Genomic DNA, 18920 nt, shown 5'->3' with positions numbered 1-18920 from the left:
TGGAGATCAAACATTCAGCACAGTCCAAACTATTTCTTTTGTTAATCCTTTTATTTCAACCAATAACTTGCCTCATTTGTTGCTGAAATTGGAGCAACTTTAATTTTCAACCCCTGTATAAACTGAAACTGATATTTGTCACCATTTTTGCTGTTTTTACTCCATAGCTCCAGAACATTCAGCCATAGACAGTCCACATTATACCTTTCTGGAATCGTTGTGATCAGACTCAAACATTTTTACATTTTGGCCTCTGTGTTAATTCTTCATTGACCCTTAGATGGCTACAGTTACCCCCCTGGGATGGTTATACGAGTGTGTGTGTGTGTATATATACACACACACACACATCCCAGGGGGGTAACTGTAGCCATCTAAGGGTCAATGAAGAATTACACAGAGGCCAAAATGTAAAAATACTATACTCGTACATTTTTGTGTAGGCCATGGTACACTGAGGCTGGATTGTAAGTGTCGTTTTGTCTCCTTATGTGGTACCGATTAGGTCAAAATTGATGACTGGCTCATAGATTAACTGGGTGGGAAACAAAAGCTCATTCCTGATGAGGTCAACCACAGACATTATCCCTGCACCATCATGCTGGTAGCGCGTTATGAATCACTGTCATTCAACATACGGATAATGTCTTACCTTCCTGTCTGTCTTTCTGCCGTCTTGTCGGTTAATGACACTCTTACACTTCTTAAAAGTACTCCTCCCTGGAGTACTAGGGAAGTGGTCCAGTTGTTAAGCTTTGGGCTTGAGACCAGGGGATCCTCTGTTCAAACTCCAGCCTGACCAGAAAAATCATGTTGCTCACATTGTGTAGTGAGTGCCTTGCATGGCAGCATCCTGACATCAGTGTGTGAGTGCGTTTGTGTGAATAGGTGTATGTGAGGCATAATTGTAAAGCGCTTTGAGCGTCTGATGCAAATGGAAAAGTGCTATATAAATGCAGTCCATTAACAGTTTTTCGCTTTAGGAGCTAGGCAGACTCAGAAGAGGAGTGTCATTTGTATTGTGAGGAAGTGTCAGCTGCAACATTTTGGACATGTGGTGCATTTCTCTGTGCATGATCCAATACACAGGTACCTCAGTGATGAGGACCCCCATTGGCTGGAGAAGGCAAAGACAACTCCCACATTTTAGCTGGTTGTGGCACGTAAGTAGATGTTGGAGAGGTGGGAAATGGACCAGTTGTGTGCCCAAGTGGTGGATATGCAGGACTTGGGGTGGTTCCATGGCTGTTTTGGCCATGGCGATATGCAGTGCCAGTGTCTACTCCTAGACAACATACATTTTCAACTAGTCAGAAAAAGTAAGTCCTATGGAGACTCTGAGGCCTGTTGCTGCCGGCAGTTATTCCCAGAGTGTGTAGTGCAAAGTGGGTGAGTGTCTGACTCCCTTTGGACCGGGTACTAGTCCATCACAGGGTGCTTCACCAGCCAAGGCTGGTACCCATGTACAGCTGGGTGGACTGGGAAGATGCAGATGACGTGTCTTGTGTAAGTGTGACCAGGATTCACAGATAGGTCTACATATTGGTAGCTCAACTCTTGTCCCACTAACCTTTCTGCTATGTCTGCTTTTGTCAGCATAATTAAAATATAAATGTTACATGAAAGGTCTGTAAATATTCAATTTGCCAGGCTGAACTCTTGGGGTTTGGGTGATTTTTCAAAAAAGGTCATGTTACTTTCTATATCTGATTTTATGCTTTTCTTTTGGTCCTTTCCAACTGTTCACACAGGCTAAAGAGTACTTTCAGGTAGACGGTTATGTGACGGACCACATTGAGATCTTGCAAGATCACAGTGCTCTTTTCAGAGCTCTGGCTTTCTTTGAAGATGACTTGGAGCGACGCTGCAAAATGCACAAACGACAGGTTGACATGTTGGAGCCAATCTGCAATGGTACTGCACAGATGTTCTTTACTCTGTTTTTAGATTTACCGTAATTTCTGGACTATAAGCTGTTACTTTTTTCACATGCTTTGAACACTGCGACTTTTACAATGATGCGGCTAATTTATGGATTTTTACAGGCTTTCTCCTAAGTCGAAATACGTCAATTGATGCTGGTAATTGATTTCCTGAATGCTGCACTCCTCATGTGGCCTCAGGGTGTATGGTTTTCTTCAGGGTGTAAAAAGCCATATTCATTGATAAAACAACTTGATAACGATTTTATCATATACAGTGGTCCCTCATTTATCGCAGGAGTTACGTTCTAAAAATAACCCACGATAGGCGAAATCTGCAAAGTAGTCAGCTTTATTTTTACAATTATTATAGAAGTTTTAAGGCTGTAAAACCCCTCACTACACACTTTATACACTTTTTTCAAACAGGCATTAACATTTTCTCAGATTTCTCTCCTGTGTAAACACTCAAAGTTCAAACCTTAGAAAAAAAAAGAACGTTTTCCTATAAATAATTATGATGGCTTTTAGAACTAACAAATTTAATTTTAACGATCAACCTATGAGGTTGGACATGTAAGAAATTATTAATAGTGACTCACCAGTATTTCAGAGGTCCTCTGACCGCACCTCTTCGTCGTGGCGCCGCTCTGCTGTCCGGATTGGCTGATTACTCGGGTGGTATGAAAAATATTACCTGGACGCGAAAAGGGTGTATTACTATTTATTCTTTAGTGTTTTATCCAATCATATTGGCGTATCATTTTTAGGTATATGATAAAAGGTCTTACCTGTTCGTTTTAGTGAAGAAAAGTCCCTCTCCGGCACTTTGTGCCAGAGTTGGGCTGTCAGATCAGTCAGCGGAGCGGAGCCTTCTCCCCCCTCCTTCCCCACCAGTTCTCTTTCTTGGCACAACAAGTCGAAAAAGTCACAGCGCTTCGTTAACATCTCATTTACCACAGACTCCATCCGATCCTGGCTGCGCACATTAAAGTTGCAAGAAAAAGTTAAAATTACTCAGTTCTCCGTGTGGAGCAGAGACACCGTGCACGTCCTGGATAACGTGCGCATCAATATTTACATGTAACACTTGAGGGCAAAAAAGCATTTACGGTACATATTTAATTAAATGTTAAATATGTCTAACATCTTTCTGTGTAAATATCTCATGTTACAAAGTGGAGACCAGTGGCTTATATACAAGTGCGGCCTATTTATGTACAATTTTATTTTTTTTTTCTTTTTAAAATTGGTGGGTGCGGCTAATATTCAGGTGCACTCTATAGTCTGGAAATTACGGTAGTCATTTATACCTAATAAATTTTTAACTTTCACATTCTGGCCTTCTAGGTGCCTAAAAACAACAACAAAAAAAAACACTTTACCATAAATTATTTTATAAAGCTGTAGTACATAAAACTTTTAAATAAAGTTTTATTTCTCTGTCTATTAGTTTTTTTTCTTAAAGAAAATTCTGCCTTCGTATTGAATGTTTACGCAAACATACATGAATATAACTTTAATCTTGTTTATTTGTCCTTGTCTTTCTCTCCAGACTTGAACTCACAATACTACCTGTTAATCCGCAGACAATTGATGTTCGAGTTGGCTGAGATCTACTATGAAATGATGGACCTCAAGCTAACTCTGGCCAACATACAAACAGATGCACAGGCTCTAGATAACCACACCATTAAGAAAGTCAACCATCTCGGTTTTGCTTCTGCCAAGTGAGTATGAAGTGGGATGTAATCCCAGTCCACATCTGTCACATTCTGGCTCCGTGTCAGATTTACAGCTGATGCCGTGTCCACAGGAGAAGTGATACAATAGTAGGCAGACTTAATTTTGTTTGTACATTTTTATTATTATTATATCTCTACTGGTATCATCCTCTCTCCTATTACAGTTATTTTTTAATTTTATTTATTTATTCCATGCCACAAGGAGATGTGCGCTGCAAAGTTTTATTTAATTTTGTGAGTTGTTTGGATTTGTTTTTACACATACGCCAGTTGCGTGAACATATCCTCATAATGACTTCAATTTCTCTCCAGGTATTTCCAAATGTTTCTGGACTCTTTATGTTCTCTGGAAGGGAAGTTTCCAGAGCACCTGGAGGAGGAGGTTCTCAGACCTGCTCTTGTGGCCCGGTTTAGAGTAGCCCGACTCCATAGCAGATTGATCTGTTCTTCACCCTCTGCAAAGCTGGACAACCTCAACAAGTCTCTGGAAAACTACCAGTATGAAAATCGATTTATCTTCAGTTGTACTATGTTGCCATCTGATCTGTTTATGGTTGTCAAAGTGGAGGATTGTCTTTAAAACTTTGGCAATGCATTTTAGAAAGCTACCATAGACGTATAATCATTTGATTGGTTTTTCTTTGTTTAAGTATCAGTCTCTATGTCCTACATTCTAGTCATGGTTCAACTGTGTAAATTGATGACTGCTGCTTTTGTCCTCTAATGCTTGTCTAGATATGTGGTGCACTACTGTGAGGCCCATCCCGAGGCAGCCAAAAGTGTGGAAACAGAGCTGGAACTGAGTAAAGACATGGTGGGCCTCCTCCCTCTCAACATCAACTCCATCAAAGCTAGAATGGCCACAAACAACTGAAGGACAGCTGACAGACCTGTGGGTAAACTGTTTGATTCATCCAAACAAATCCAGTTTTATTCAGCAAATACTCCCAACTAGTAGGACAAATGAGATAGCAGCTTGATTGACTTATGCCAAAAGCTCATTTGACACATAACAGCGTATTTCGGGCTCTTTCTGTGACACTGGTCATTAGTCATATTAATTAGGATTTTTCTTTTTTGTGTGTGTAAAGCACTTTAATATGCTGCCTTGATGCTTAATAAAACCTGTTTGTCTTCATCATGTTGCATCATGTTTGTACCTTCAGTTTCTATATGCATCTGAGGGTAGAACTTACTCAACTTGATGCAGCTGTTCACAGTAATAACAGAGTACTCTAAGTAACTGGCTCATATTGAAACTTCTCTAAAACAAAGATTCTCATCTTGAAGAAGAGAGATACGCGCACTATTGTTAAATCAAGAGGGAGCCATCGCAGAAGCTGTAAAGAACCACACATGGCACCTGAGCCACAGGTTGCCGACCCCCAGTCTAGAGGTTGATGTGGTCCCACTGGATCCTTTGTTCAATTCCCCGTCAAACAGGAAATTATTTATGTCCATTTGGCGAGGTCCTTAATCCCCATGTTGCTCCCAGTGTGCACTTGAACACTTTGTATGGGAGCACCTTGACGTGTGTGTGAGAGAGAGAGAGAGAGAATATGACGGATGCAGTCCATTGGTGATGTGCATTATATTTTTCAACTAAAACTGCTTCAAAGTAGAGCTGCCACAGACAACTATTTTAATAGTTGATTAGTCAACGATTATTTTTGCGATTAGTCGACGAGTCGGATCATACGTAATTTCCTAAATTTAACGCCTGCAGCATTTTCCGAGAAACGTCGGGATGAAAACATGAGCATTTACAAAACAGAAACTATTTCTTAGACTTCATTTACATCAATCATTCAGAAATACAAACAGTGTGATACTTTTAGTAAATGTGTGTGGGGTAGGCAGTTCTCAAAAACTAAATGTCCATGCTGGAAGGAGACAAGTGAGGGAAGCCACCAAGACACAACTCTGGAAGAACTTTTGGCTTCTGTGAGTGGAGAAACTGGGAATAGTGCAACATTTTTATTTTTATCTTCATTTTACATATAGTCCCAACTTTTTCTGCGGTTGTTTCTGTTGCATTTCTGAAATTGCAAAACTGCTATAAAGAAAAGTGTGAAAATGTGTTTTAAAACTTTGTGGAGCAAATGCAAACACCAAACTCTTATAAAGAAGGAAAAAATGCACAGACGTGCAGGAAAACTTTGATATAAACTAAGCAGAACATTGCAGACTGATTTGACTCCCCATATTTTTTTTGTATAAATAAATCAGAATAAAATAAGCGGTAACTCACTTTGAAATGAATAAAACATATAGCTGCAGCTTAATGACTTTGAAAAATAACAAATCAGCAGCTTGTATTTTTATTCTGTCTCCAGTTCATTTTAGGGTGATGGAAGTCATCCTTTTTTTCCTTCATCAGTCACGTTTTGTGCTTAAACACTACATTAAGCTCAAGATTGAACAAATAAATACCTTTGGAAAATAACAGAGGTCTCACCTGCTTTATGTGATCTGTACCTCTGAACATCACTGCACAGCTTCTCCGCAACAGGCTTTTTTTTTTTAACCCATGTATGCATAATTTTTGCTCAGTTCATTTATGTATTCTCATTTTCTTAAGGATATTTGACCATTTATTTCATCTCATGATTTCATAAATTCAGTATATGACACACACATGGTGTGAACAGGACGGTAGCATCAGACCTGTACGGATAGAGAAAGTGCAGAGAGAAGTAAAGTCTCCATGGTTTTGTTTTGTTTATTAACGTTCACTCGGGTTAAAATCCTTTCTCTCTGCTCCACGCTCACTGTCTCACACGCACTGATGGTTCTTAGCAGAATGTAACGTCTCTTGCCTCCATTCAGGAATCTCCCTCCATCCCTCACAGTCTGCAGCCAGTTGACTCTGCGCGCGTGCACACACACACACACACACACACACACACAGACAGCTCCTTCGTTAAACTGCATTTTAGATGGCTTTGAACAAGACGGTCACTGTTTTAATCGGCCATCTTTTGCAAAATTTGAACATCCAGATGACGGCAGCACGGCTCGCTGCCTAAAACTATGAATTGAGAGAAAAACAAAGACTTAAATAAAATAAACGAGTCGTCAACTGCTAAATTAGTTGTCAACGGTTTCAATCAACGTAGTCGTGACTAGTCGACTAGTCGTGGCAGCCCTACTTCTGTCATTTTCAGTCTGTTATTGAAAACAGATTTGGATGACAGCAGACTAACAACTAGAGGTTTAGATCACTGAAACATTTTGTCCACCAATAAAAAAAAAAAATCTCAACATACAAGAAAATTGTTAAATGTGGGAAGTTCTCATAAATCACTCAAACATACCTTTTATGAACTGGTGTTTCTTGGATGAGGCCAAATGTACCTTTTTGTTCTGACAGTGAGAACTTAAAATGATCTCTGCTTTATTGTTGCTTGACACAGTGCAAATACAATCTCAGTGGAGTTTGCAAACTAATAACATTAAGGCAAAGATGTCTCTTTTTCTCTTTCTTGCTCACGTAATAAAATGTTGCATGCAAATTTGTACCTATAGTGTCTGTGTAACAGCAGTACTGTTGGTTTAGTGACTATGAAATCCAGAGTGACTAAAATTTGGATCGATGTTGGTTCTCAGAACTTGTTCTTTCATAGTTGCAGAATATAATGTGTACAGATGTTAAAACTATGCCTGCTAAATTTCTTTAACTGATTTTGAACTGTATAAATAAACAGAGTACTGTAACCATTCCGCTCTCTGTCTGTAGTGCAGCGGATAACTGAAAAAAAAAAATGCTTCAAATGGTGATGCAAGCACAAAATTTGGCACACATACTCCTTAGACATTACTCTTTTAAAAATGCCAGGTACCCACGTGAACTTTCAATAGGCGGCCAAGAAGGGGTCAATTGAAGTATTACACAGGGGTCAAAATTTAAAAATGCTCCAATCATATTGAAAGGTATTCCATATTATTTGTCTGATCATAAAGATTCCAAAAAGGTATAGTTCGGACTATCTGTGAATGAATGGTCTGGAGTTATGGGGTAAAAACAGCAAGAACAGTGAGAAAGGTCAATTTCAGTTTGTACAGGGGTCAAAAGTTAAAGTTGCTCCGATTTTGGTAAAAAGTGATGCAAATTACTGGTTGAGCTAATAGGATTAATAAATGGAATAGTTTTGACTGTGTTGCGTGCTTGGTTTGCAAAGTAAAGGTTAAACAATATCAGCATCCATTGGATTCTATGATATGTGACATATGCTACCTTGTAACATGATAACTAAGCATGATACATGATGCAAACTATTCCTTTTTAAAACCGTATTCACCCAACTAATAATTTGCATCACTTTTTACCAAAATTGGAGCAACTTTAACTTTTGACCCCTGTACAAATTGAAATTGACCTTTGTCACTGTTCTTGCTGTTTTTACCCCATAACTCCGGCACATTCATTCACAGATAGTCCAAACTGTACCTTTTTGGAATCTTTATGATTAGACAAATAATATGGAATACCTTTTAATATGATTGGAGCATTTTTAAATTTTGACTCCTGTGCAATACTTCAATTGACCCCTTCTTGGCCACCTATTGAAAGTTCACGTGGGTACCCAGCATTTTTAAAAGAGTAATGTCTAAGGAGTATGTGTGCCAAATTTGGTGCTTGCATCACCATTTGAAGGATCCCTCAGTAAATATTCACCTATCTGCTGCACTGCTGGACAGTATCCTATAAAATGCATCACTCAAGTTCATCTTAATATTATGCTGTCACCTCTTCTCTGTAGTTATGTCTACTGTAAATCTCTCATACATTATAGTTAATACTTATATAGTGATTTTTCATTTCAAGTCTACAAAATAATGAAATTGCACATGAAGTTGATCTAAGTTTGAGATTACATGTACATTGTAAACTGGTGTTTTTCTTGATAAGGGAAGCAGTTACAAGCGAACGTGTGAATTGGTTCACAGCTAATCATGAGGACATGCGTCAGTTGGCGTGTGACTGTTTCTACTCTGGGCTGCTTCCTTTCCAAGTTGCACATTGCACAGCGTTGTGGTTTCGTGTTGACCGATTTAGTGTTGATATGGTTGCAGGCTTGATCACTATCACAGATGAAACAAAATACCCTGAAATGAAAAACTCTTCACTCTCTGCAGACTTGTGTGTTTAGTCTTGTTGATATAGTTTCTGCATTATGATATAGACGTCAGTTTTCACAACCATGCTTTAAAATCAGGCAGCTCGGGGTTGGATACAGCCACTGAGCTAGTTATTTTATACCTACAGCCTGCCTTGTAGTTTTGTTTATCTTTATGTACGTTAGTACAAAATAAGTGGGTACATTAAATTTTCTTTGATGTCAGTTGCATTTTAAGAACATGTCTATCATGATGCATATTACCTGAGCCTGTGTAGCATTCATTTATATATTGAATTTGGAGTACTTTGGTTTTAGAGCTCATTCTTATACAGTTGTACAAACAAAAAAATGAACATGGTCTACGGTGATCAACAGTTTTATTAAATTACATGCCATAGAATGCAAGTCCAAATATTGTGATGTTAGACCAAATAAACATGGGTCATCATGTATAAGTACAACACACCTTCAATGCATTAAAATCTGTCTTGTTTAAATTTTTTTCACTGTTCACATTATTTGTAGCTTGTTAAAACATGTTGGAAGACACTGAAAACAAAATGTGCTGTGGAACAGTCAGAAAATCTTAAATACATTTATCTCCATAAGGTAATATGTATCATAATATAGTGTCTGTCTAAAACAAAGTTCTCTCCTTTGGGTAGGTACTCCTTGTGATTTGTCGGACAATTATCTTCTATTCTAAAAATAGTACATACAATGGCTTTTAAAATGACAACATTTGCATAAAACACACTTCAGTATGTGATATGGCACTATATAAATAATGACTGTTTACATGCAGCCAATAACCCTTTCATAACCGGAATATTAGCAATAACCCGGTTGCGCACTGCTATGTAAACACCCGCAAAAACCCGAATATTCTCATATTCTGTTTTTTTTTTTTTGTTTTTGTTTTTTGTGATCAATTTTTTATTGATTTATTTTAACATAACAGAAACAAACAAAATTCCAAATTAAATAAAATGAACATACAGGACTGGAACAAGCACATGAACATATTACATCTGCACATTGTTGAAATGAAATTAAAATTTGCCAATAGATTGGCCAACAGGAGGTCTCAAATCAAAAGAGTTCTGAGATCAACCACTGCTTGATTCCAAGCATTAAGTCTTCTCCTTAGCACCATGTATACGAGCAGTGGACAACTCTAAATATGCCACATCTATAAAGGATTGCACCCAATGATGGTAAGAAAGAGAGTGTGGAGGTTTCCATCTTACTCCAACCATCTTCTTGGCGGCAGTTAAACCCGCCAAAAAGATCCTTTTCCGGGCTTTGCACAGTTGAAGTTGTGACATATCATTCAGTAATAAAACCAAAGGTGACAATGGGATATTTACTCTTAACAACAATGATAAGCTGTTACTTATAGTTTCCCAAAAATAACATACACTTGGGCACTCCCAAACCAAATGAAAAAATGTCCCAACAGAGTTAGTCTGGCATAGCGTACAGTATGGATCAACTTTTATCTTCATATTACAAAGCTTGCGAGGTGTCATATATGTCCTGTGAATAAAATTCAGGTGGATTTGTTGATGGTCAGGGTTTTTAGATGAACAAAGTACCGATTCCCAAACTGCCTCCCAGTCAAAATCAGGAGGAAAATTAGGAATGTCAGCTGACCAACATTTATCCAGATATAATGGGACATACGAATTTTCCAAAAATTGCAGATATAACCTAGAAATAAGACCTTTAGTGCCACAAGAGCTATTGAAAAACCTAAGCAGTGGGTGAGCTGTAAGCGGGGTTTGCCAAGGTACCCCGTATGTTTTCATGGCTGTTCTCAATTGGAGGTAAAAAAAAGAAAGAACGCTGCAAATTAAATTGAACACAGAGATCCTCAAATGACCGGAGTCCATTCTCGCCAAACACCCTGCCAAGGGAACGTATATCATTGTCAAACCATTGTCTACATTGACTTATTTTTATAGGGCACTTGTTAATGAGAATCCTCTCATTGTAAAAAATCGGAGAATGTGGATTCCAGCTACACCCAATCCCACATGCTTTCTCAGCATTACGCCAGACAGCTATAGCATGAGATAAAATGGGACCAAACCGAGCCATGCATCTGTTCTGCGGTGAATTAGCAAATAACAGCTCCCTAAGTTTTAAAGGGCCTGCCAGGGATACCTCTAATGGGAGCCATGCCACCTCCATTGAACCATGCAACCAAAGGGCATAGAGTGAAAGCCCAATTATAAAGTCTGAAGTTCGGGAGTGATAAACCACCTGCCGATCTACGCCGCTGTGCTGTGGACAGTTTTAAACGTGGCCGTTTTCCATTCCATATAAATTTAGTGATCGCACTCTGTACTCTATCCCAGTAACGGGAAGGAGGTGGAAGTGGGATCATAAAGCTCAAAAAGTTAGTACGCGGGAGAACATTCATTTTAATAATAGAAACACGTGATCTAAGTGAATTTGGCAAGGAGGCCCATCTTTCAAGATCATCTAAAATCTTGATCAACGCACCTTCATAATTATTTTTAACAATCATTTGTAAAGTAGAAGAGATTTCAATACCAAGATATGTAAAATGTTTAACGACCAGAATACCAGAAGGTAAGGTAGCGTGTCTCATACAATCATTCAATGGCAAAAAGGCAGACTTATCCCAATTAATCTTATAGCCTGATATGTTGCTGAACTCACTAAAAAGAGAAAGAATATTAGGGATGGATTGGATACTTCCCACATATAGAAGAACATCATCAGCATACAATGATATACTATGCTTAGTGCCAGTTATTGTTATTGGGGTAATTGTCTTGGCTAAACGGACCATTTGAGCTAGGGGCTCTAGAGAGAGTGCAAATGGAAGAGGACTCAAAGGACACCCCTGTCTTGAACCCCTGGCTATACTAAAAGTAGAAGAATACGTCCTGCCTGTGAGCACTGAAGCTGTTGTGTGGTTGTAGAGCACTTTAACCATATTTATAAAATCGGAGCCTAGACCAAGTGTATGGAGTACGGACCATAAATACTGCCACTCAAGATGGTCAAAGGCTTTCATGGCGTCTAAAGAGAGCACAGCGGCTGGTGTAGATAAAGAAGGGACACTATTTATTATGTGTAGCAGTCTCCTCATATTATCAGAAGAGGTTCTTGATTTAATAAAGCCTGTTTGGTCACAATGATCCAATTCAGACATAACGGTTTTAAGCCTACGAGCTAATACTTTAGCAAATATTTTTATATCTGCATTCAAGAGGGACAAGGGCCTGTAACTTGAACACTGCTGGGGATCTTTATCTTTCTTGAGTAGAAGAGAGATAATGGCCATATTCATGTGTCTTGAGAAAGAGCCAGTCTTTAATGAAGTCTGAACCATGTCAAACATTAAGGGCCCTAGATATTCCCAGAAAGTGGAGTAAAACTCAGGAGGAACCCCATCAAGGCCGGGAGACTTCCCACGACGCATAGCCAAGGCAGCCTCCTTGAGCTCAGATATGGTAATTTGGCTGTTCAGTTTGGACAAACCTTCTGCTGACAGTCTTGGGAGAAGAGCATTGTTAAGAAATTCATTGCATGTTTGTTGATTATGTGTTACTTCTGAACTATACAAAGTATTATAAAAGTTGCGAAAAACTGAATTAATCCGTGAAGGTTCGGTCTGAATCAGGCCATCTGCGGATTTAATTGAAGGGATATCAGAAAAACATTCATCAGCTCTCAAACGGAGTGCCAGCAAATGACTCGGCTTGGCCCCAGTGAAATAATAGAGTTGCCTTGTTTAGTGTATTAAAAATTCAGCCCTACGTTTGTGAATGTCACCAATTTCTTTCTTAACTAGGTCATGTTGAGAAGCAATATCCTCATCAAAGGACTGCTGTAAAAGATTATCAAATACAGTGAGTTTACTTTGCAAAATATGAAGTTTGGTCTCACGAGACTGTTTAGTATAAGAGGCAAAGCTTATAGCATTGTTACAAATAAAACCCTTAACATCCCATAGGATCCTCGAGTCATCTACAGACCCTTTGTTGATATCAATAAATATACCAAATTCAGAAATAAACTGTTCTCTAAACTCTTTGCTGCTAAGGAGTGTTGTATTAAACCGCCATCTGGTGGCACGAGTGGGGGCAGAAGTTAGTGTTGCGCAGGCAACAACTGCTTTGTGATCAGAAAGTGCAAAGGGCAAATGGACAATCTTGGTAATCTCATAAAAGCAGTGTCTGGAAGAAAGTAAATAATCAATCCTGGAAAAAGACTTGTGTCTGGCTGATTGATGTGTAAAATCTCTGATGTTGGGATTGAGCATACGCCACAAATCCACCACTCCAGTTTCTTCAATCCATGAGCAAAGTGCTCCCGAAGAATGCCTCTGATCTGAAGTTTCAGTTAAACTTGATCTTTCAATTGTGTGGTCAACCACAGAATTAAAATCTGCACCAGTTATGAACTTAAACCCTGAAAGTTCGAGCATTATTTTAGTAATGTGATCATAAAAATTTTTCTCAAAAACATTTGGAGCATATAAAGAGATTAAAGCCAGATTTGTATGTTCAATATGCACTTTAGCAACAGTAATTCTACCCTTATTATCAGACCAATTATCATTTAGCTTGAATTGTAAGTTACAACGACAAACAATTGCAACACCCTTAGTTTTATTCTGGGCTGAAGAGTAAGCTGAAAACTATCTTATCTAAAACTCCCATAGAGAGAAAAAAAGGGCTATACTGTCCCACTAAACTAGTTCTATAGCTAAATAGCTAGCTTTATAAAAAAAAAAAAGGAAAAGAGGTTCTCAAACCATCCAACACACCCCCTCCCTGCCCATCTAACTGAAAGATGCAGATTGTGATAACCAGCTCTCACATTAAATCAGAGCAGCACAAATAAAGTAATTATTAATGACCTCATGAGAAGAGAGTGAGTGAGCAAGACACTAATTAAACCCATATTCCCCAAAAACAGCAAAAATGTCTCTGTAAATAGTCAAAACAATGAAAAAAAAAATCCAAATTAAGACGAGAGTACAGAACGTGAATGGGGAGAGGAGGGCAGTAAATAAATTCACTCACTCAAATATTCAGATCAGTCACTTTAGATTAGTCTTCTTTATCCTCCAAGCTGTCGAAAGAAAGCACAGCGGGAAAAGCCATCCGAAAATGTATGTTCCTCTTAATAAGATCGGTGCAGACCGGGTTGAATGCTCTCCTTGCAAGTCGAACACCAGGTGGGACATCAGCTGCGAAACGCAGTGGACGGCCGTCGTGTTCCAGCTTACCCAAACGCCTGACAGCAGAGAATATTAGAGAAACATCTTTGGAGCGGTGAATCTTGATCATAACAGGATGAGGACCGCCGTCAGTAGGTCTTCCGGGTACGCGGTGTGCACGGTCTATGGTGAAGTTAGTGACCGTCAGCTTTAAAAGCGTGGGGATAAACTTTTCAAAAAAGGAAACTGGGTCGTCACCTTCAGTGGACTCTTTTAAATTAAGCAGTCGAATATTATCCCGTCTCAAACGGCTTTCGATGTCCAGGACCTTATCCAACAGCTGTTCATTCGTTCTAATCAGTTCAGCCACTTTTCTCTTCAGCGGAGCTACATCGTCCTCCAAACCAGAGATACGTGTCTCCGCCTCGGCTTGGGCGCAGGCTAGAGTGTCGCTAGCTGCGGCTACCTCTTCAATGCGCTTAATAGCGTTATCTATTTTCACATTCAGTGAGGACTCAAATCTAGCCAGCGCCTCGCTAATAGCCATTTCAGTCCGCCGAGCCTCTGCTGCTACGGTTTCAGATATATGTTTAAGTAGCGCTTCTGTGGAAAATTCCGGTGTAGCCATGACTGTGCTAGTGTTAGCAGAGCCCAAGCTATCATCGCTCTGTCCTGAAATATCGCCTGCGGGCTCACGAAATTGTTCATTTTGACCTGATTTTGGTGGCTTAGGCATCGTCAAAGTGAAGCGAAGTGCAAATCCAAAAAAAAAAAAAAACAACTTTTGGCACAGGAATCAAAAATGTAACGATGAGCAGGGAGGGAGACAGAAATACGTCCGCTTACACTGACACCATCTTGGAACCCCCCTCATATTCTGGTTTTTAAACCCCGAATATGACCCCTGGGTTACTCCTTTTCTAACCCGAATATCAGGTCATATAAATGCGCATCGGGATATCCCCATAGAAAGGAACATTATTTTGTGTTCTGCACATGTCCTATCCACAAGGAATCTTGGTCTTTTGAGTACAGCAACTAGTATGCGGCGCGCGCAACCCACTGGACACCACAGAAGCAGCGGTAAACAAGTATGGCGAAATCCAAACACGGCAGCACAGCACCACACTTTTGAATTGAGGAGGAAACTGAATACTTCATTAGTATCGTGAAAGACATGAATATAATGTCTTTTATTGATGGTAGAAAAAGAAGAAGAAAGGGAAATGACGCATATTTGCGTCATGACGTTCTCCGTGTGTCTGGACATTGTCCATGCGTCGCTGCTTAGATGGGGATATTCCAAATGATACCAGTGACCATGTATACAGGAGTAACTCTGTCTGCTTAAGCATGTAAACGGGTTATTCCTAATGATTCAGAAACCGGAATATTGACCTTATCCCGAATATTAATGGCGTGTAAATGTAGTCAATGTTGCACCCAAAGTGCTTCACAGAGGTAAAGTCTACATCCCCTATGAGCAAGCATATAGGCAACATTCATGAGGACAAAACTCCTTTGAATGTCTTTTGATTAAGAAACCTCATGCAGACCAATCCCACAGGGGCAACCAACTGCTTTGGCCATACTAACAATAACGGCAATCAAGTAAAAGGTAACAAAGAATTGTCAAACTCTACTGGCTCTGCCTAGCTGGTGGCATAGTGAGCACTTGTTTCTTGTCACTGAAAAACAGCCACTTTGAAAATTAATGGCAGCTTCCTTCTGTTTCTTGTAGCTAATGTGACCAAGGAATGATGGGGGTCCTAGCTATGCTTGACAGCATTGTAAACAATTCAACTGGAGCACCCTCCAATTTCCAGCAGCCAAAGTGTTTTTCTGCATTGCTTGCCTGGTAAAATAAAAATTTTATAATAGCAAAAATAAGGCGGGTGCCGATATGTTTGTGAAAGGCTCATATCAGCTGACCGATGTATATGGGTTGGGCTGTAAAGGCAATTCTGGGCCTTCAACCTTCATCCACATACCAAGTCTGATGGAAATCAGGCCAAGGACCTGGGAAGAGTTGGGAAAGAAACTAATGTTTGCCAGTTTTTTTTTGTTGTTTTTTAAGTCAAGTAGAGTTTTGTTTTATCTTCAAAATTAGTGTTGTTTGTACTCGTTTTATATGAATTACACTAATGTGCAAAAACATACTTTAGGAAAGTGACATTGACATTACATTCCTGAGTACAACAAAAAAAGTCAAACTGTTAATATAACATCGCAGTGACAACTGTGAAAGAGAGGTTCCACATTTCTGTATTTGTGATTGGAGAAACTGGTTAAAGGGCAACTTCTGTCTGTTCAAGGTAAAGTGGAAAAAAGACAGGCTTTGTTAAAAAAAAAAAAAAAATGAAACCTCAGCGGAAGCTTTCCAGAAGTCACAGGGGAATTATGATGTTAGATGTCGTGTTGGTCTTTCCCTGGAAATCTATATATGTCATCATGTTTTATGTGTCATGTAAATATTTGCTGACCTCCAGGCGTTTTTTTTTTTTTGAGTGAGCAAAGCTTACAGCAGGAAACAGATGTTACTCTGAGTGGTTTCTCTGAAAAATCAGCATAAATTAGTTATGTAAATAAAACAAAATAAAAATGCTAGTAATATAATTATTCATCTGTTATGTCTTTTCTCCCTACTGTGAACTTGTCATCTTCAAAGTTTCTTTTTCATAACTTTCCATTTAAATGTTTTTGACAACTATCAGATTCTTTAACGCTGCAGCTTGCTGCATATTGGTCACACTTCATGTGCCACAGTACCAGATTTACTGCAGTTACCTGGACGAAAGTGGTGAAAACAGATTGAAGTTAATGCGGTTATGAGTCAAAGTTCCACTTCTCCCTGACGTGCATGTAGGCTTTGAGATTTCAGTGTTTTTTGCTCAGTAACTTCCTCAAATGAATATTGTGATGCACATGAACAGCTGACCATGGGAGTTTTATTTGTTGCAAATTTATTCAAAGTAAAAAAAAACAACTAAGAAATCCAACTAAGTATTCACACCCTTAGCTCAATACTTTGTTGATGTGCCTTTTGCAGTAATTACAGCCTCAAGTCTACTTGAATATGATGCCACAAGCTTGGTGCACCTATCTTTGGGACGTTTTGCGCATTCCTTTTTGCAACACCTCTCAAGGTCCATCAGGTTGGTTGGGGAGCATCGGTGCACAGCCATTTTTAAATCTTTCCAGAGAGGTTCAATCAGATTCAGGTCTGTGCTCTGGCTGGGCCACTCAAGGACATTCACAGAGTTGTCCTGAAGCTACTCCTTTAATATCTTGTCTGTGTGTTTAGGGTCATTATCCTGCTGAAAGATAAACAGTCACCTCAGTCTGAGGTCAAGAGTGCTCTGGAGCAGGTTTTCATCCTGGATGTCTCTGTACATTGCTGCATTCATCTTTCCCTCAATCCTGACTAGTCTCCCAGTTCTTGTTGCTGAAAAACATCCCCACAGCATGATGCTTCCTTACCTGTGTGAAGCCCCTTGAGGCATCTCTGTTGGCACTATATAAAGGAAAATAAATTGAAAAAAAATTGCTGCCATCACCATACTTCACTGTAGGGATGGTGCCTGGTTTCCTCCACACATGACGCCTGGCATTCACACCAAAGAGTTCAATCTTCATCTCATCAGACAAGAGAATCCTGTTTCTCATGGTCTGAGAGTCCTTCAGGTGCCTTTTGGTAAACACCAGGTGGACTGCCATGAGCCTTTTAGTAAGGAGTGACTTCTGTCTGGTCACTTTACCATTCAGGTCTGATTTGTGGATTTCTGCAGAGATGGTTGTCCTTCTGGAAGATTCTTTCTCCACAGAGGAATGCTGGAGCACTGATAAAGTGACCATCGGGTTCTTGGTCACCTCCCTGATTAAGGCCCTTCTCCCCCGATCGCTCAGTTTAGATGAACGGCCAGCTCTAGGAAGAGTCCTGGTGGAACTGAACTTCTTCCATTTATGGATGATGGAGGTCACTGTGCTCATTGGGACCTCAAAGCAGCAGAAATGTTTTTGTACTCTTCCCCAGATTTGTGCCTTGACAGAGTCCTGTGTCAGAGGTCTACAGACGATTCCTTTGACTTCATGCTTGGTTTGTGCTCGGACATGCATTATCAACTGTGGGACCTTATATGTAGACAGAGTCTGAGTTTATTTACATTTGCATTACAGTTAAAAACTGAATCAGAGCAAAATTTACAAAAGAGTCTAATAAAAAGCTAAGCTAAAAGAGCACAAAAATTTGAGAAACAAGATATAACAAGACAACACAAAACAAAACACCTAACATTTAAAAAAAATCCGATCCGGGAAGACAAGGACATGGGAGGAAGTGTGTGTTCATCTTTATGCCATTTTTGTCATCATTGATAAATTATATAAAATAATAGCTGTGGGTAATGTTGCCATCATTCTGCCTTTATTGTAGGTGATGGTCATGAGATTTTTTTCCTACTGCACAACTGTCTTCCTCCCTGGTTTGTGGGAGGAGGTCATGGGGTAGATGTTGGTTATCTGACATGTTTCTAACCAATTGGACAGCTACCTGTTCCCTCCTGCTTTGGAGGGATGGAACCTGCGGACGGGATGTGCTGCGTGGGGAGTAAAACTTGAGAGCCCTGTTTTGCAGCCTCTCCAGCTGTGCAGCTCAACCCTTGTTGCAGCCCACTAAAAAGAGACTGTCATACGCCAGACACGGCCTGATCACAGTGGTGTACATGGTGACCAGGTCCTCACAGAGGAGGCCATGTCTGGCTTAAGACAGTGAAAAAGTGAAGCCGTGAGGATGCCTTCTTTATACCACCTCTTTGATGTGGGTGTCTCCACTGAGGTCAGAGTCCAAGTGAAAACCAAGGAATTTTGTAGTGGTCACAACTGGGACGTCCTGACCCCTGAGAAACAGAGGGGCAGGTTTGGGTGG

The 18920-nt window shown here is 39.7% G+C and overlaps 1 protein-coding gene and 1 long non-coding RNA gene across 3 annotated transcripts in view; one reads left to right on the top strand and one right to left on the bottom strand.

Moving 5' to 3' along the window:
- Nucleotides 1-4808, top strand: part of kifbp (kinesin family binding protein) — a 39717-nt gene extending 34909 nt beyond the window's left edge. The window contains exons 10-13 of one of the 2 annotated variants that reach the window (XM_034188529.1): nucleotides 1752-1914; nucleotides 3478-3652; nucleotides 3980-4165; nucleotides 4403-4808. In XM_034188529.1, coding sequence (XP_034044420.1) covers nucleotides 1752-1914; nucleotides 3478-3652; nucleotides 3980-4165; nucleotides 4403-4541 — 663 coding nt within the window. In that variant the 3' untranslated portion in view covers nucleotides 4542-4808. The remainder of the gene's footprint in view (nucleotides 1-1751; nucleotides 1915-3477; nucleotides 3653-3979; nucleotides 4166-4402) is intronic. The other variant, XM_034188521.1, reaches the window with a different exon arrangement.
- On the bottom strand, nucleotides 49-8186 carry LOC117526459. Its single transcript, XR_004565294.1, has 2 exons — nucleotides 8118-8186; nucleotides 49-204 (listed from the first exon to the last, which is right to left on the bottom strand). It is a non-coding gene; the product is annotated as an uncharacterized LOC117526459 (long non-coding RNA).
- Between the last annotated feature and the right edge of the window lie 10734 nt (nucleotides 8187-18920).

The sequence above is a fragment of the Thalassophryne amazonica genome, chromosome 2, assembly GCF_902500255.1.
Source record: "Thalassophryne amazonica chromosome 2, fThaAma1.1, whole genome shotgun sequence".
In the NCBI taxonomy this organism is placed as follows: Eukaryota; Metazoa; Chordata; class Actinopteri; order Batrachoidiformes; family Batrachoididae; genus Thalassophryne; species Thalassophryne amazonica.
The sequence above is the reverse complement of the archived record's forward strand: the minus strand, read 5'-3'. Positions and strand labels throughout refer to the sequence as shown.